Genomic DNA, 20,704 nt, shown 5'->3' on the forward strand with positions numbered 1-20,704 from the left:
TCAGCAAACAGCATTTCCCTGATTAGGACCCAGCGGACCTTGGTCTTTGCCTGGAATTACTGCGGATCGAACTGCTTTTTTTTGTGTGACGGCAAAATGCATCCTCAGTGGAACATAGTGATGACATAGAAGAAGAAATCAAACAGTGTGAGGGACGGGTGCACAGACCTGTTTAACCACAGTTAGTCAGGAAAGTCTCTGAAAGTAGGACACAGTTCAAATTTCAGTAGCACATAATCATCTGAGAAGTCATGGCAAAAAGCCAATGCACTGACGGAGCATGAAAACACTTATGCGGACAAGGTCAAAGGCGTATGTCAAGTCAAGTAATGGCGATGTAGTAACGGTCTTCTCTGCTCAGTGGCATTTGTTTTAGGGTTGGTGCAGTTAGAGGATCCTATTGATAGTAGATCATTTAAATTCCAGGTACATATGGGCAACAACAAACTGTAGTCTATTTATAATTACTCTGGCAAATAACTTCCAAAGAACATTCTTTTCTTTCCACTCTTCTTTCTTCATATATATATATATATATATATAGAGAGAGAGAGAGAGAGAGAGAGAGAGAGAGAGAGAGAGAGAGAGACTGTTAGAACACAAACATCCTGAGGTATCCTTCCAAGCCACTGAAAAGAGGCTATTGAGTAAGAATAAGGTCATACTCATTGATTAATCTCTTATCTGGAGCTGCACAGAATACCAACAAGCCCCGCTAGCCACAGACACTTTTCTTTGATCCATGTGTGCTGAAATTCTCAGCAATCAGGCCAGTAAAACACCACCAGGAGACTATTTTGTTATGATAATGTTTGTGTGTGAGTGTTTGTATGTCCTAACTAACCCCACAACCTTCTTCACACACACAGAAAGACCAGCACAAAACAGGCTACTGGTTCCTCTGGAAAATACCACGTGGGAATAAAGTGCATTTGTAACATTAAGTCCTGGATTGACCTAACACATCAGATTCCTCAGCTAGACCAAATAAGAACTGAAGCTGCATTCAGCCTTTTTTTTTTTTTTTTTTTTTTACACACTCATCAAAAGAAAGTGCAAAGGTTGACAAAACTGATTTGGCCCAATCACTGAACTTCACTCAGGAATTTGTGGTGCGAGATAGTTTGAAGTTATGTCATACAATGTTGGCTCAAACAGTAAGGGTTAAACATTATTTCTACTCTGTGTCAACTAGAACATGACAGGAAGCAGTCTCAAAAGTAAAGAGTTATTTTTTATTAAAAAAAAATAAAAACTCCAATGTAGTAGATACATATTGTTCCTCACCGAACACATGTAGTCTAAAGCCATAAGAGGAAGTTGACTGAGCAACCAAAAATGCAAGCTCTGCACAACAGGGAACTTTAACCCAGTTCAAGGTAGAAAAAACTGAGTCGGCACCTTAACCCATTTATCAGGAGACTGCTAGAGCGGATTGTGGAGAAGAATGAGGACGGTTCAACCTGTGTTTCATGAAAAATACATTTCTCTGGGTGAAAAGCATTTGCACTCTGTTCCCAGTCTGTAGTCTGTATCATACCCTGCCTCTATGGATGTTTTACCATCCTTTTCATTCACTCTAGTCATTTTTATTGCGAGACACTGCAGGCAAAAACACATTTTTATGCAATGGTCGGTTTGGAGGTTTTGGGCTACTTTGCTTCCATACCATCTTTCAGACTAGTTAGAAAAGTCCAAAATACACTTATATATGTTATTTTGTGACCGTGATTTTTCCTAGATTCATGAAAAATTAGCATATATAAAATGTGAAGAAAAAAAAAATGAGCCAATGAATAATATATGAACAAAACCCTCTTCAAAATCCTTTGGCCTTTAATTTTACAATACATCTTTAAAGACCATTTTCATAAAATGACTCTAAAATGTTGACAAAATGAAACAAGAATTTTTAATCTAGCTTGAGCCAATGCCAACATTTCTTTTTATGGAAATTAGTGTATATTTACTTAAATAATGCGTCATTTGAATATTAAAACATACAATTTAACGAAACTTGCAATATGAAAAACTAAATATTGTATTGGTATAAGTAATCAGATGGGGAAGTTTTATGGAGATATCTATTAGTTAAAACGTTTACCCTGGTCACATGTAGTTTCTTTATGAACATACAGATTGAGTAAAAAGGTGCATTATTAGGGTCTGTCTGATGGCAGTACAATCTCTCTGCAATAATATGAGGCAGACCTAGCTCCTTCATAGCCATATGGTAGAGAATAAAAAGCTTCTGTCTTCAGAGTCCAGATCTGGCACATACTATTCAGGTTAGGCCAAATTGAGCGATAAAAGCATGCGCACAAACAATTTTAACACAGAGAGCGAGACAGGTAAGGAGAGGAGGAGACTCAACAAAGAATGCAGTCTTTCTAGAGCGTACCAACTAACACGATTCCGACACTGACACAAAGGAAACCATCTTACACACAGAGCTTCTATTTTGCTGTGCTGCCCCATGAGTCTGATCTGTGCAGAGCGATTGATGCCTGTGGTAAGAGGAGGGCACCACAGAGAGAAAACAGCTCATTACAGCCAACACAGGAAGAGTGAGGAAGACGAGGCTGGCCTGGCCGGACTAACCTGACAAAACACAGCATAGCGCTGCAGCAGGAAACATACATGGCCGTTCATCCTGTCTGAAGAGAGGAGCATTACTCCACTATCATAAGGGAGGAAACCTGCACACAGACAGCTGGGGAGACACACATCACCATCTAAAAATCTCATGGATGACAAATATTTAAAGAAAGGATATGAGTGTTATATGACCAAATTGATTTTAGCTTTTAATATGATTCCTAAAAATAGAGGAAATGCTCTAAAACGTCTTTGAAGTTCTCTGCTTTTGAAGGATTCAAAACATTTTTGGAATACTCACTTTAAAAATTGAGCATTGCTGACTTTGGCATTAAAGTTGTTTTTTAGGCATTTGCTTTATATACTGTGCAACCATAAATGACTTATCTTTACATGCTTGTTACAAATACTGTATGGTGCTTCGTCTGTGTGTCCACCACAGCATCGATTCACTATCACTGCATGTATTTAGCAAAAGCACCTCTCCACCTATTCCTCCTCTTCCTCCTGTATTAGCATTTATATATATATATATATATATATATATATATATATATGAATTTTATGCATTTCTTTTAGTTTTCACGTTCAATAAATGTACAAAAACTGTTGTGTATCTCGTGATGCTTCAAATTCTTTCTGAAAATTTACAAGAGAACAAAACTGCCAAAATGAAATGTATATTATTGTTGCAATAACTGGTTAAGACATTACTTACACACTCCTCACTGTACTTAGGTAATAGCTAACACTATAAAACTAGGAGCAGTTAAATAATAACTTCAGTACACTTCAAAAAGTCATGTACAACCCATTGACAAGTGCTTCAGAGTACTGTAGTGCCATTAGTCATTGTATGTACTTCCCTTCCCTGTGTTTTTAGTAAAATGTAGTCCTCTCTTTGAACTTGTGTACATAATCATTACCCAGTACATGTACAAAAGGAGTGCCAGCAAACACTACCACAATCAGTAGTGTCTCTAGGCGTGTCAGCAACAATATTACCATACTGATACAAATACAGACTCTATTTTTCACTTGCTAAAATGGGGTCATTTAACATGTTTTACTCCTTCTTCTTCTTCTTCTTCTATCTCACCTTGTCTTGCATTTTCTTTTCCAAACCTGAAAAATTTCCCCAAAAAATGCATCTGGAATTATTACCTAAACAAAAACGAAGCCTCTTGGGATAATACAAACAGTGTATGCAGAGCACATTTTTGCAAGGACTCGATACAAAACCGCAGCACTAAATCATCTTGGAAGGCCTTTTCAGCACAGGACATGGTTACATTATCAGTATTCTGTGATGCATACTAGCAGATGTGGTTTTTCAAATCCAAGTTAGCACAGATGCTTTATTTTTATCATTAAATTAACTACTGCCATCTTGCAAAGTGTTTGTTTTTGTGTGACCTGGTGAGGTTGTAACGATTTTTTTTTTATGTGGCCATGATCTCACAGACCAGATTCTGTCTAGAATCTGCTGACTGTATTTTTTTGCAACTTCAAATGCTCAGCACAGGGAAATACCCATATTTCCACCCCAAATGTCAATATTACAGAAACCAAATGTTAGCTAAGAGCTAACAACAATGAACTATGAAATATTCATTGGCTGGTTTAATCTGCAATTCAGAAACAGTTCTTGTGTGAATAACCAGAGAAGAGGACTTGCACGTCAAACCAACAACAGGTGTGTACACTCTCCATAAAAAAGAAAGTACACTAGCCTTCAATGTGAGCTGACTTTTCCCCCAAAAGCAGCATGGGTGTGATCCACACCATCCTCTATCAAAAGTAGTCACACACGGAGAAGCCGTAAACATTTATGGCCAAGGTTACAGACACAGAAGTCATAAAGCTCTTCATGATGCATGGCCGGAGACTATGAATGAATCATGTGGTCTGTCTGTCGCCTCCTTCATTTCTTTCTCACTCACTCACGCACACACACACACACACACACACACACACACACACACACACACACACACACACACACACACACACACACACACACGCACGCACACGCACACATACCCATGGCATGCTTAGGCATGCCACCTCTGACTCAGACATGGAAAGTGAGCTTATACTCCACTTTAGACTAAGTTAGAGACATTTGCTCTTTTTACTTTGATGCAAAGTATACATGTCTTTTAACAACGTCAACAGTTCATATTAGGCAATTTAAGGTTCAAGATGAAAAACATTAAATTGCCCACATGCATATGAACAAATTTAATCCGGCAATGATTTTCGTGGCGAGACACTTCCCTTTAACCTTCCATTATTTCACTCAGTCATAGGGGCCACTTCCCCAGAGACCAATTCTTTTTCAAGATGGTCATAACATTCTCACACAATCACCCAGCTAGCATGAATCAGCCAGCTCATGTGTAGTGTTTGTTTGTAACGAGGTGTGTGTGTGTGTGGGGGGGGGGGGGTTACTGTAAAAATGCATTAGTGAGCTGCACCATGATGCCGAGCCATTATATAGGCACGTGTCCTGTGCTGTGATGCTAAAAACGCTCACACTGATGGAGCAATGTGGTATAAATAGCAGGGCTGCATCAGGTGACATTCTATAGCAATTGCCTTTGCTACTGTGCTGTTATGGAGCCAATATACTTTAGATCAGTGAAGTAGAGAGATGCATTAGCTTGGTTTACACATGAAAGGGCTTAATGCTAATATACAGAAACACTTCACTTTCACTAGAGGCGGTGGTATAATTGTATCACGCTGCCTTCAAGTCAAGCACTCTTCAGGTATGAAAAATCGTACTTTCTCAATCCCCTGTGCGATGTCCACATTCTTCTCAGTCTTTATGTTCCACCTGTGTCTCCTTATACTGGGTCCACTGTCTCTCCCCTTGTCTCAAACCACACAGCCACCAGCTCTCTTTTCCTGTTTCTATATTAGGTGTCATATCACATCAGCCAGTTTGGCCTTGCTGTGGGCTTGACTTTGACAGGCCAATCTGGTGGAAGGGATAGTAGCTGTGCACAAATTGCTCCACATTTTTAAAAGAGGCTCACTCATATCCTCAAAGCTCAATGGATTTCTTGATTGATGCCTCCAGGACACAGTGAAGTTATGTACAGTGGGTCAGGAAGGTACTGTTTTCTAATTACTGCGGCACCGTATTTACAAGTATGCATAAAACTGCAATCTGCAATTATCATATTGTTACTTTCTAGATTGAAATTATGGCACAGAATGTAGCCCAGCCTTCAAAATGCATGAAATAAGACTTAATTGCCCATGGTTTGATGCGAACGTGTGGGGGGGGGGGGGGGGGGGGGGGGGGGGGGAATTAGTGTATGGCACTGCAAACACAGCTGAAGCTGGGATTTAGCTCTGGCTTTTCCTTTGTAAGCAGAGTCAAACAAAGCAAGCCACAAAAGAAGGTCATGTGGTTTATAATGTTACACGTCATATGACTGACAAGGGTGTCAAGACTACAATGAATATTAGCCTTTACTAAACTCTTAGCATGTGATCCACTTTCATGTGAACGCAATGAAATCGCTCAACAGAACACCTTGAAATAAAACGATTGCTTTTCTCCAGTTATGTGTTATTGAACGACTGTGTTCCTACTCTTGGAGCAGCTCGAGTGTAGTTTTGTCAATACAAAATGGCTGCAGGGCAAATATCATGTGACGGAGGCCACACATGATTAGAAATAAGGGTGGCAGTAGCAACTCAAAACCTGTACAAAGCTCAAACACACGTCTGCCCCACCTCAAGTTGAGTGTACTGTACTGTTCAGTACTATACTATAGCATGAAGACAGAATGATCATTTCCAATGAGTTCTAAATTGTTAGGTAAAAACACGCAGCTTATGTGGGGAAATTAGTTTGTTTATTTCATGAATATGTATAGACTAAAACAGCAACCCTGCAACTACAACAAGGAGGAAATACTGTTTAATCATTGGATGACATTTGTGCTTGACTGATTGTTTTTACTGGTAAATGAGGAACTTGTAGTCTGAATTGTAATGACCGCCTCAATCATGGCACTGTGAAGATCCTGTGTTTACTGTTGATGCAAATGCTTCAACATGGGTTATCCAACCAGTGTCCTCAGTCCTGGTTTTCTACCAAGCCACAGAAACTTTAAACCGCGTATTCAGATATTCTTGGCAAATTCTAGACCGCTGAGCCACTGCTCAACCACGTAGGTACTTGAATCTGATTGCAGAGGGTAAGATATTGCATAAACCTTTCCTAGGATGACTGAATAGAGAGAAAAACAAATAACGTCTGATTTGTGAGCACTTCATTTACTTTGCAATCAGTGTATTGTAGTTTTGTAGACGGCAGACTGTATGGTCAAATGACAAATGCAAAGTACAGTACTGAAACACTAATGCCATTGAAATAAGGAGGTGATATGAGGGAGCAACATCTTCACTCTGACTCGTTAATTTGATTCTCAATACATGAATGTAGTTTATTTGGAATGTAGCCCTGCAACATTGTAACTGCACCACTAAAGATCATTGGAAAAATAAATGTTTATGTTCCACCCATCAGAATTTCTGATACTGCTCAACTGCTCTGGCATCTAACTGTAAAAGAGGTGCATAATTTGTCTTTTTATACACTTGCTTTAATTATGCCTTTGTCTTAAAGTAAGTTGCATTGTTGACGGTATCATGTAGAACAAATATTTCATATAAATTTTCTGCAATGGCTGATGCAATAAATGGGAACATTTGTATATGTCAAGATAAAACTATTCAGATATATTAACTAAGAAATCAAATATGAAGTATGAATAGTGCAATATTGCAGTGAAACCTTTGAAATGAAGCTGCGCTCATTCATAGCTTAATTAATCTACCAAGAAAGAAATTCTCTTACCTATTTTTTTTTTTTATGATTCAGCTTTACAATCTACATACTATTCTAAATTTCACAAGATAAAAGCAAAAATGAGAGAAAAAAAAATAAAAATTCAAGTTTGTATAATCTGTATAGTAGATATGTAGTGAAATTTACAAAACGGCTGTGCAAACCCTCCATCTCCTAACTGCCAGACGGAAAACCACTGATTTACTGAGCCATAAACTGTAGTCTAATGTGAAAACAATAGATGTAGATGTCAAGCTCATTGAAATTTGATAAGACATTGTATAGTTTAACTCCACCCCTTTTGCCCCCCTGTCACACGCTCTCTCCTTTGTCCTGGGCGCCGACTTAACAGTCCTATTCTGGGCGTGAGGTAAAGCTTTTCAAGGTATACAATGTGGAGTAAATTAGAATGACAAGGACACTGAGGGCCCCTTCCTTCATCATCTTGTCCTTGCTCCCTTCTTCCCTTCCCGGCACTTTTACAACCTCCATCTGCGCTGGTCAATTACTGTGGCCAAAAAGGCTTTTAAGTATCCATCGCTGAGACCAGAACGTTCATCAGCTGCAATGCCAATTGTCAGGACACAATGAAAAAGTCCCCTCTCTCCCATTCTTTGCAACTATAGCCCAGCATTTTCTACATAACTAATTATTTAAACCTTTACTGTCCTGGGATAAGGTAACATCAACAGGGAGACAATCATTACAGTGTCTAAAGACTCTTCCTGCAGTGATGGGTGGAACTGTGGTGAAGACAAGTTACCACATCACCCCCAACCCCTTCTGTCATTATCAGATTATTGATTAGCAGAAACAAAGATTAAAAAACCCGGGAAAAAGACATGCTGGTGCACCTAAATGAAAATGAAAGAGTTCAATTTAAGGATAAGCAGGCTGGCAATTTCTAAGTAATGAGAATTTATCCCAACAAAGGCATTCAGTTTAATAAATGTTCGAAGGTCACTGCAACACAATTACTCTTCTTTTAGCTGAATACTACCCTCAGCTACAGGCTACAATTAAAGTGGAATAGCTTTTTGATTGGGTATGTCAGGATGTTAGTGAGAACAGTAACAGTGGGAGGATACTAAGGATTAAGAGAAGGCAGTACAGACAAAATTAATACTGCAATAATTATAACAGTATCATTGAAAAAATAAATAATAAATATATATATATACACATTACATAAACAAATGTAAATATTTTAAGCACGCAAGCTATAATGCTGTGGCACATTTGGTCTCAACTTGTGTTTTTAAATTAGAAGTGAGATTTGTGATAGCATTCTGAAATGTAAATTTTTTTCACATTATTGATTTATAGAAATGTATATTATATTAAAATATTTACATGGCGTTAGAAAATTCCCCGTTTAAAACACTGATCAAAGTTTTAAGTCAACTATAGTGGCAATGTCTTGATCTTAAACTGATTTGGGTGTGTTTAGTGCCAAGTCCAGCTAAAAATACCCAAAAAGCATTTTACTTGCTGAACATATTCAGCTGTTCTCAAAGCCTTATGGAATTTGTGCATGGGATCTGTTAGCTATAGCCTCTTCTCCTAGCATTAGTATTTCTGTAGAAATTATCTGCAAATTTAAACAGCTTTATGAGTTACTTGTTAAGACAAGTCAACAGGAGGCTACAATTTTCAACCAACTCAGAGTTTGGCTTGCTCATTAGCAAACTAGCTACAGGTAAAATCTGCAAATGAAACTTGACGTTTCATGCAACAAAATGATTGCCATTGATTAGGAAGCCTGCCCTTGTTTTCTTTTGTATGAAATCTGCAAACAAAAACAAGACATAACTGTAACAATGACCGAGAGAGAAAGGGATCCGTGAGGGCTTTTAGTTGAGAGTTACTGAGTTACTTACTGAGGACATAGAGAGAAAGGTTGATCCCTGCCAGACAGAAGCCCTCAAAGAAACGCAATGTGCTGAACATGGGGACGTTGACAGAGAAAGCCACAGTCAGCCCAAACACCAGCATGAACATCACCGATATGATGAGCACTGGGTGGCGGCCAAACCTACAGAGGAAGGCAAAAGAGAAAATGACACGTAATATGAAAATTAGCTTTTAATGCTACATATCTGTCGGTATCGATTTATGTGAAAATCTTACCAGTCAGCAAGTATTCCAAACACCAGGTATCCAAAGATGGATCCCACCAAGAGAGAAAACTTTGCAATGTGGACTTTCCAGGCTGAGTCACACACCAGACTCCACTGTAAAGAGAAATATACACATGCTGTTAGTTCAAGGATAATTATGCTGGTTAAATAATTCTGAGGTGAAAGATCAATAGTGTTTTAATCATGGTGAATTTCTAATACCAATAATAATTTTATTGAGCATTATCACCACTCTTAACACTGACATGCGAGAAAGATAATCCTCAACAGAGGGGCTTTCTGGTAGTTAGACCATCAAAAATGGACGCGATATTCCCCCAACAATTATCTTGCCTTTATTAATTATTATCCAGACATGTTATTTGTCTTTAGGCTCATTGTTTCCCCAAAAGAGAGAATCTCTTAACAAACTTGCTTGATATTTTTGAATTTCTGATAAGTATCTATTCACTGAGGGATTTAATCCAATATTTAATAGTGATTCTGCCGGTATCAAAAAGCAATATTATTTGTAAAATTAACATACCGGTGTTTTCCCTCCTTTATGAATGTATACACGTTTATGCTAAGTCCACATAATATTTGACTTAAAATGGCCCCAGAAAGTTTAGACAATCATATTTATCCTTTGCAAATCAACATCAGGGATAAAATTATCTATTTGTCTATTAACCCTTTTCTCAACACATTATTTATTTGCGCTCCTCTACATCGTGTCAAGGTGGTATATTGCAGGTAACTCTGCCTCTCCTCATTTCCCCTCGGAGACTGAAACTCTCCACAGCAGAGTGATTTCCAAAGTGCAAATGAGGCTGCGTGTGCCTGCCTTTGCATGCATCAAGCGCACCCTTTTTTTTTCTCCCCATCAGTTACAACAAGTTGTGACGGATATACCTGACGCACAATACAAGCAATGATCAGAGAGTGGTAAAGCAGCAAATAAAAAGCCCAGTGAATCTGTTCTTTTAAATGTGAACTGCTCATTGGAAGAAACTCAATATCCATGAATTGTATTCAAACTTGTATTTTTGAATAGCACTGGAGTATTACTTCATGATGCTGGAAGAATACATGATTCTGAGACAACTAGCAGATTAACTTCAGAGAGGAGGAGGATATTAAAGTTTTTCTGGCAACATCTGCTTTCCAGCTGTATGTGCTGAAAGAAACAGCAGGAAGGAGCAGACAGGGGTGTGGTGGCCATAGCAGGTGCAAAGTGTATGTTATGCTGACTGACCTTGACCTCAATTCTTCCTCATCTATACACCAAACCCTCCCACTATAAACAAATACATAAACGGATGTTGTGCAGCAGAGAAAACTTTATTTACTTAGTGTAGCAACTCCACCACATGTGGAGATACAAAGTGTACTATGTTGTTACATTTTTCTGGGGCTCTTAACCTCTCATAACCTCAACTATAGTGACCTGTTCAAAATGGAACGCTCCGGGATTACCCAGAGCCATCCAGTCATCACATGATCCAGGCATGCCACTCATTCATGGTTTGAGTATCGATGTCAGCAGAGAAAAAGACAGGGAGGAAAACAAGTTCCTGTTGCGCAATCACAGGACAACCAAGGGTGTTTGAAAAAATCAGAAGTGGCCCTTCTCCAAGACAGTGACAAATCAACACATACACAGAAATGAAACTCCCAGTCCGTGACTGTACACTTGGGCAGAACCCACATGTGCAGGTGACCGCAGGCAGAAGACCAATGTTTTACCGTCATCTGCATTCCCATGTCACATGCTGCAGACAAAGCACCAATGTCTCACAAGTTTTGAGGGCTGTTGAAATGTGTCACCAGATTGGCAGAGTATTGTAGGTTTTGACTGCCAAGTCTCATTAATGTGCTTTATTTCAAAGCATCTAGCAATTTGGACGTAATGTCAACCAGGTCTCTCTTCAGGCCAGCAGTCTTACAGAGCTTATACACATGTAGGCATCCATACCAAGGTCTACGTAGTCTGTATACTCATAGCTTCAATACCATTGGTGCCCTATAGCCTTAATCGTGAGGTGGGGGTCATTAATCTCGTCTATAAGATAAAGGATTCGGAGTGAGGGGAGGGCAATGAGAATAAGAATAATCGCTGGCAGAAGCGTTCAGATAATTTCAATCTCTTGAGAGTCAAGAATAAACTTATTGGTAAGTGTGGTGGTTACCATAGCTTCAATAATGTAAAGCACGAGGGTACTAATTAAAAATACAATCATTAGAGCATGGTCGTGGAAGTGGAGAAGTTCCTCTATTACGGGTGAAGCTGCATCTTGAAATCCTGGTTGAGAGGGATGGGCCATTAAATAAGACAAGATATGCGGAGGTATGTAGAAAACATATAGGATGACATTAATCCATAGCAGAGTAATCCTTCCTCAGATATTCAGTCAGTGTCCCCCTGTCTGCTATGCACCTATTATTCCTGTCACTTGCTCCCTTGCTATTGTTTTGCTCATTTGAGAGTAATGAATAGAAGTCAGTGTCTTGAGTTGGGCTGGACGCACATGAATCTATTAGCTGATAGAAAATGCAGAACAATGAAAGGGCCAAGAGCAAATCAGTCAGAATCCCCAGGGAGTCTGTTGACCTCTCTCAAATGACTGACCACAAATGATCAGTCTACACCAGCGAGTCTCAGATGAAGACGCTCTCAGCTACAGCTGCACATTTGTGCACTCGTTGAACTACACTACAGTGGTGGGTGGTGGTTTCAGAGGGGACGGAGCAGCCCAGGAGGGAGGGAGGGAAAGCACAGGAGGAAGGAGAAATACAGATTGTACAATATAGCACCTGAATGTAAAGAGATATATGGAGGGAAGTGTAAGGAATAAAAGCAGCGACGAAAGAAGTATGGAATAGGTAACAAGCTTCAGAGAGAGAGAGGGGGATAGAGATGCTTAAAAGCAGTTGTAAGGAGAAGGCAGAAAACACATGGAGAGACTGCTGCATAGTTACTGCCTAGCAACAGACCATCACCGAGGTTATCTGACTCGTCTGCTTCCAAGTGCAAGTTTTGGCGCTGCTGCCTCACCGAGGGGTTGAAATCCTACAATACCTACAATACCTACACCGAGGGGTTGAAATCCTATAGTGTGGTGGTAGCGTCAGTGACGGTAAAAGAAAATAACAAATTACTGTCAAAGGAGAGTGAGTGGAAGTAAAAATGTTAAATCTATACCACTCGTATTTTGTTGCAGTTTGGTGGTAAAAAGAAGTCAAAAAGGAAAATAATACACATACTGTTGGAGATGTAGCCTGAGGGACTTACAGAGAGCCGGAGGGAAAATGATCTACATGTGACCATGTTTCAACAAACTGTCATGCTGCTGTGGCATCCACAGTATACTAAACATCACGAGACACTAACACGTTTGACAGGTCAGCTGATGGCAGCTCTATTTTCCTGCTATCAACAAACCTTTGTCAGTCAATCTATTATTCATTGCCTCCCGTTGTTGACAGTTGATCAAAACCACACATCTATGTCACCAAAGAGACATCATATGTATCGTTGACGCACCAAAACTCTAGCAACCTGAATTCCATCACACTGTCCAAAAAAATAAACTTTAAACTGCAGCCAAGGGTCAAATACCCCACAATGTTCACCCCTCCCCGTTACAAAACAGCACTTATCAGAAACAAGCATGCAGCTCACACTCATGTCACAGACACAGAGAGAGCCCGAGCAGAGTTTTATCTTCTGGTCACACAGGCGTCTTTCCTCCCAGCTGACGCTGTCAGAGGCTGTCATTGTGTGCTGACTGGGTATCTGCAGTGGGGTCATCGCCTTTCGACAGCTGAGACCATTTCAAAGTGTCCCACACTGATCCAGGGTCTGTGGAAGGAGCCAACCAGCTGGGTAAACAGTATGAAGGGACACAGAACAGAGAGGCCTGCATGGGTGTTCAACCACAGTATCATCTTTCAGATATAGGTGCGCAACCTCCAGCCCAGAGATACTAGGGCCTGGGTGTACCCACCTTTGGGCCTGTACAACATATTTTTCTTATCACTACTTACATTCTGTGAAAAACAATTCAAAAATGGCACTGACATACTGTTTGAGTGGAGTGTGTGCATACAGATGTAGTGCTTAGACAATTATTTTCATTAATCTGTCAATTATCTTATTATCTTGATATTCTCAATTATATTTCTCTATTATTAAATTATGTGTAGGATAAAAATGTATTAAAAAATAGATAAAAACATGGATTGCAGTTTCTCATAGCCCACTTTAACATCTTTAAATGCAATTATAAACCAAAAATATATGGTTTACTATTACATATGTCAAAGAACATTACAATATATATATATATATATATTTTAATGCTGCAACCAGAGAATGTTTGGCTTTTTGGGTTTAAAAATTAATTTATGAATTAACCGATTTGATCAATTGGCAAATTATTTAAGCTCAACAATCAGCAGAAAATTCATTGACAATCAATATTCATGAAGACATTTATTGAGCAAAAACACTTGGGTTTTTTTCAGATTCAGATCATCCTGATTCAGACTGGCATCTGACATATTTTAAGACCAAACCAAAGTATGTTCTAAATTGTGATATGTGTACAATCCCAAACACCATTCTACAGGGAGGTGGTAAATACTCAAGTCATCATCAGTACCTGACTGTCAAGTGAATCCTATTTTTATACAAGAACATATAATTCATAAGGCATCAGTGGAAAGGTTAATCTTTGCTTTGAAGAGGTTCTCAGGCCACTATTCCAGGCAGTGTGTGCAGCTGCTACCCATCTGAGTGGGAGTAAGGTAGGTTACAGAGAGACTCTGTCTCCGAGTAATGATACATTCTCATTTCAAAGGCTCAGTTCAATTAAGACGGACCCTGAGGAGAGCTTTGACTCAATTAGGATGGGTCTCGACATTAACCACTTTGGATCTTTCACCACCTCAACGACCGCCGCCTCCGTCAAAGCTGTCTTTCTGTGTCACCCTGAGAAAAAGAAGCGAGCAGCGATGTTGTTTTCCTGTGCTGCTAATCCTGGGAACAAAACCTGCATGGCACAGAGTGAAAACATTTATGTAGCTACACACACACACACGTTGACCTCATGTGATACAGAGGATCAACAGAGAAGGGTGGGTTTAGAATGTGTTGATACATTTTGACAGAGACACTACCACATTTCGTCAGTGTTGGCACTCTGCTCTGCTTTTTAGGGATCGAGTGTCACGGATAGCTGAGCCCAGTCATGTGCCTATGCCTATGCAATCCAAACACAGGGGAAAAACACCAAGTCATCACTTCCTGCTATAGTGTCACGTCCTGGTTTCTGCACAGTGATGGGAAAAAGGGGCCTTGGAAGACTGAGGGACAGGTTGTCAAAGGACACAAGGCCAATGATAAGTACAAGAGTCAAATCTGCTTCAGTTTTGGCTCTATTTCAGGTTTTGTCTGCATGCCATCTGATTCAATTTCTCCTGATGGTGACCTTGTCTGAATGTGGACGGCATGGGTCAGGGAAGATAAGCGCTGCCAGACACTTTTACCAACTGTTCAGACCTGTAACTGATCTGCAGTGGTGGTAGTGTCAACATGACATTCTCCGTATGTGTGCAAAGGCAACACCAATGCTAATATCTACAAGTTACAATGCCTGCATGACAACGGAGTCAGCAGTGTTTTCGTATTTCAGCCTTCAGATGATTCCCATTTTTTAACCGTGAGAGAACTGACATGTTTTGGCTGTTGGTAACATGGATCCACCCAATCAATTTCCCTAACACATGACTTCATGTTCAGCTGCAGTTTAGGAATGCCCTTTGTCCAATAAAACAGTTTATCACCCTGGCCTTTTACGAAACCCCACCCCCCAAATTACCCTGTGGATAGTAAATGATATCAAGAATTAAACTGTCCTTCAGCTCACAGCTAAATTAAAAGGCCGCAGCTGCATTTCCTTTGCTTTATTTAAATGGGGACATTATCAGTGATAACCAGATGGACTGTTGGCATCACAGCGCATGCAAGCTCAGGGTGCCACAAGCCCCTCTGTAGCCCAGTAAAGATTCAAAGCCTGGCTTCAAATCAAACGGTTACTGATAAACCTTTTCAGTATGACATGCAACTGCTAAAAAGGTGAGGCTGCTGCACATTAAAATGTGATTTAGGGGCTCTACATGTGGGTGTGTATCAGTGGTTTTGACTTTTTTCAAGCAAAACTGAACACCAAACATGCTGATTATTTCTTCTCAATTTTACTCTGCGATAAGAGCGAGTATTTTCAAGTATTTCTATTTTTGAGTAATCTGATTTAATTACATGATCTCATCTATATTAATGTCAGGTTAACGGAGTCTTGTGGATCTAAGGTTCATGTTTTCCTTCCCGTACAAAAATAAAACTTGATATCCTGATATAGGCATGCAGCATCCACAATGGAAGAGGAGCTGATAGGTAATAAGATATAAGAGCTTTCCTCCTCCAGCTCACAGTCCAACTATGATTACTTCAGGCACATACAGTCTTTTCAGCTTTGCTGGTACAGATAGCACTATTACAATATTATGCATAAACTGTCAAGGCATCACTACTGAGAGTTACAAACAGACTAAAAGTTTCCACTGTGAAAGCTATATCTCACTGGTGTTTGGTTATGCACCGATAGGGCGGGTAATGTTAGGCCAGGGATGGGGTTGCACTAATGCACTAATGACCTTTGCTCCAAATCAAATGCTCCCATGTCCAGTATGTCCATTACGACAACCGGCGAATTCCACCAGCCCTGGCAGCGTTGCCCAATGTGCCAATGGTGGCGTCTCTCTGCGATAGCCAGGTCTGCCATTGTGCCAGCTGGTGCGATGACTCACTGTCCGTGCGATCTCACCTATACAATTCTTTTAGTTTTGGGTGCAGCGTGAGCCGATCCGTGGCTCTACAGAACAGAAATGACTGGTGCCAGACGCCCCGATGTGTGCAATAATGGAGCATTATTTGGACAGAATCTAACGTGACTGTGCTGCTGATTGACGGTGATGTTTTTTTACAATACGTTTAGAGTTAATACGTGTCAGAATTTCCACCTTTTACTAATTTAATAATAGGATTAAAGTGGATATCACTGATGTAATATTATAATGGAGAGGATCCCCATCCCCAAAATGGACAGCTTACCTTAGTAACCACGTTCTGCACAAGTCCTGTGTGCAGCTCGAATGTCCACTCATTGCACCTACAATGCATGTTGGTCGTGTCATTGTGGGTGCTGTAACTTCCATTGGCATAAATAGAAGCTGGTCGCGCGCTGATGTTTTTTGGACTCTCTAACAACGAGGAATAACCTGCACTCTGATTAGTCAGATTGGCCAAAGGCTGGATACATGTGTTGTTTGGCTGGGCGAGGAGGAAATTATCAGAGTACTGGCTGAATCCAATAAATAACGCCGGAATCCATGTCAGCACGATCAGCTGTTTCTGGTACTTCCCAAATCCCCCGAGAAATGGCAAAACAGCACCGTCGATGCGTGTCAGCAGCCCCGGCGACGTGGTTTCGGGGGACACGAAGCCGTTCTCCGGTTGATGGTCCACCGTTTCGAGCTGCACCACGGCCATCGCGGTTTCGCCGATAGATGCCTCCGATGTGTAGCGAAGCCGGGGTTGCAGTGCTACCCCCTGTCGACTCCACAATGCGTCAATGCCCCCAGCTCCGGCGGTGAAAGCCGTGCGCAGTCAATCACTGGAATGGAAATAAGACGCACCTCCTTATTATCAGGAAGCACTTCCCTCCGTCTGCCACCAAAAAAAACAAAACCGTGCGGGACTGACTGCAGACACCAGCTGACACAAGCAAAGGTTTATTGCAATAAATTAGGCTGAGACTAAGAGAACTATTTTATGATCTGGTATATCGTCCGATTCGTTGTATCTCCGTCGATCAGCTGTGGCAGCAGCGCCACAGGAAGTGCTTCCTCAGGGAGCCACAGGTAACACACCTGCCCATAAAAGCTGCTACTAACATGGCCACCTGTAACCAATGGTAACTACTTTGTAAATAACAAGCTTCAATCTCTGTGGTGATAGGGCAAGTCTAACACTGACAATGAATAATATGTAGTCTAATCTTTCATGATACAGAGGACACCAGTACTTTTATCTGTATGTTTTTTGTAAATGGCCACTGCTTGTTGAATCTGTATTCATATGTTTGCAACCATAATGACAGAATATAAATTAATCAAACCATGGCAGCCTTGTCCCACACATAGCCTACAATAAAGAAATCATTCAACATTTGCTTAAAAAGTCTTAAGAGAGTCAAAGAAGTTAGAAGTGGTATTGTGCCAAATACAAATGACATAAATCAGAGGCTACATATATGCATACAAATAAACCTATCTTACAAAACATTGAAATACACAGCAGGCCTCCAGATGTCCTGTCAACAGGGGGTAGGAGGTGGAGTCAGAACCAGCGCTGTCCCCGCCCTTTCCTCTGGCAAACAAAGCACTGCCTATCCTATGGATGCAATTTGAGTGAATAAATAAATAGTATCTATAGCTTACTTCAGATGAGCAAAAATGTCTCATACAGGGCAAAATTATGTCTGACTGATGTGTGAAGACACTGAACATTATGTGTGTAGTGAGTGGAAGCAGCATTAATGGTCTCCTATTGACAGTGAATTAAAAGTAGATTTTGTCTGTTTATTCTTCTGAGTCTGATCAAAAGAGAGTAAATCACTATTTTTTTAAATTACTTTGTTGTTGTGTTGAAAAATTCACAGACTTTACTCACTGTAATAAGCCAAAAGGTCTGTGGTTAAAATCTTTAATTTAGGATTTTTCCACCTCCATCAAGTCCAAGTTAATACATTGCTTTTGCTTCGTGGTCTTTAGCTTCTTGCTGCAAGTTCATCTCAACATTAATGCCACGTAAAGACTATGAATTGAAGAGCTAGTTACGTGAGAACAGAATAAACAGCAGTCAGCTGATTTTTTTTTCTTCATAACCTGGCAACCTAAAACTCCTGAGAAATGGCTTATTATTTTCAGGATTTTCAATCAAAATGAGTTATAACTTGTAACTCAAAGTGTAACATTATTTAGGGGCAACAACCCATTAAGTTTCCAATCTCACGTTTCCTATCAACAACATCTGTGTCCAATAAGATCATAATGTAGTTGAAGTTTGCCATTTCCAATTTACTGACTTTCCACACACTTTAAGATGTAATTATGATTCATATATTAGACAGATGGTTGCAAAACTAAATGCTACACTTAATTGTAGTCTTCTTTTAAATGAACACTCAGATTCAATCTGACACGTGTCTTGAATTATGAATATGTTTGTGCTGTAATACTCATTGTAATCGAGTTAATGGGGTCTTACAGGGCCTGGGTTAATTCAAGAATATGTGTGATAACAGGGAGTTCAGTGTTGGTCAGGTTTAATTCATACACTGATAAACCACAATTATCTGATCATGTGACAGCAGACTCCTAGGTCACCTACAGCTCAATTTCATTTAGCAATGCTTCACCCTCCTGGCCATTATATGTTAGTACAGGCTGCTATCATTGACTTCGTTTGAATCATACACATTTAATTTCTATTCCTTTCTAAAAGATCAAGTAAAGACTTTTGGTATTTTTTTGTTAAAATGACTTCTACTCCATTTGTGACTACATTCGAGAAAACCTTGATGTAATCCCATTTTATATCACAATTGACTTTTGAAAATAAAAAATTGTATTTCAAGAAGTAATAATATTTAAATGTTTTTTTTTTTTTTTTTTAAATGTAAGTTTTATTTATTATTGCACAAATTGCAAGCATGACAAATCCTGAGAAGCCCCCAGAAGAGATAACCAAGGGCTACTGAGTGCCCTGCAGTGTCTCGTTGCTTTTTGTTACACACTGATGACTCCTGCAGGCGGATGAAAGCAATAACACTGCTGTTTTGTCATAGCAGCCTTTGAGCCTTTTTGTTTGATCAGGAAACAATCATGCAGAATAAGCATTTTTGTATTTTTTTTTTTCCATTTGGTGAAGTTGTTTTGATGACAACAAAACAACACAAAATAAATTACTGATATTACTTGTTACTTACTTATTACTGATAAAAAAAAAGTATTGATAGTTCAATGTATTATAAATGTTCTTCTCAAAATCAAAAGGTCTCTACTTTTGTTTTTTGTCTGCTGCTGAATGCTCTATTGTCTGACAGAAAGGGGAAAAAAAGCATTAATGACCGGATCTATTTTGTCTGCGTCCTTTCCACATCTATCATCTAGACAATGTGACAGTGTGCTGAATATATCATATGGCTGTGTGCCAACAGAAACCATTCGCCTTGCATACTAACACTGTGTGCTGATTGTTATCATTCAAACTCGCTTATTACCCTCCCTGACAACCTATGCAGGTGTGTCTGGGCTCGGCCCCTATGCTATGATATGAGTCAACTCAAGTGTGTGTGTGTGTGTGTGTGTGTGTGTGTGTGTGTGTGTGTGTGTGTGTGTGTGTGTGTGTGTGTGTGTGTGTGCGCGCGCGTTGCTCTATTTGTCTGTGTCTGTGTCATAAACTGGCTGGTTACGCATGAGGTGTAAAACAAAAAGAGACAGAGGTGCACCCAAGCTTTCACCCTAGAGTGAGTAATTTATTACTGTTCTTTAGTGGGGAAAAAACCTCACATGCACACGTCATTTTCTCAGTCAGATAGTGTGAATCGGTTTTGACATTTCTGGTTAACGCAGGATTTAAATTGCATCATTATATATTGAAATTAAAAGCATATTCCTCCACAGAAGAACAATGTAATCATACATCTGGGGGCTTTAGTGCCCTTTGGATTCAAAGTCCAACAGACAGTAAAATGTGTGATTTATTATTTTGGTATCAACTTAGATAGGTAAGAAAAACAATAAATTCATGGGGAGTGTCCATGCAGGGTGGACAGGGCATGATTACACAAAGATACACAGTAATACACACATCCATTCAGAAGCTTCAGTTAATATTCTTGCAGATATGATTAGAATGTAGGAGTGAAGGCAGTTAGCAAAAAATATGTTTTTTTTGGGAGGGGGGGCTCAAACTCATTGCAGA

At 39.8% G+C, this 20,704-nt stretch overlaps 1 protein-coding gene across 1 annotated transcript in view; it reads right to left on the minus strand.

The window, feature by feature from the left end:
* The window catches only part of LOC138202990 (solute carrier family 22 member 23-like), a 39,456-nt gene extending 21,908 nt beyond the window's left edge, over positions 1–17,548 (minus strand). Inside the window, exons 1-3 of the mRNA XM_069157439.1 lie at positions 16,769–17,548; positions 9,602–9,705; positions 9,352–9,506 (exon numbers count right to left, since the gene is read on the minus strand). Of these exons, the coding sequence (XP_069013540.1) occupies positions 9,352–9,506; positions 9,602–9,705; positions 16,769–17,206 (697 nt within the window). The 5' untranslated portion in view covers positions 17,207–17,548. The remainder of the gene's footprint in view (positions 1–9,351; positions 9,507–9,601; positions 9,706–16,768) is intronic.
* Between the last annotated feature and the right edge of the window lie 3,156 nt (positions 17,549–20,704).

The sequence above is a fragment of the Embiotoca jacksoni genome, unplaced genomic scaffold (genome assembly GCF_022577435.1).
Source record: "Embiotoca jacksoni isolate LCO1_2020_lvr unplaced genomic scaffold, fEmbJac1.0.p SCAF_22, whole genome shotgun sequence".
In the NCBI taxonomy this organism is placed as follows: Eukaryota; Metazoa; Chordata; class Actinopteri; family Embiotocidae; genus Embiotoca; species Embiotoca jacksoni.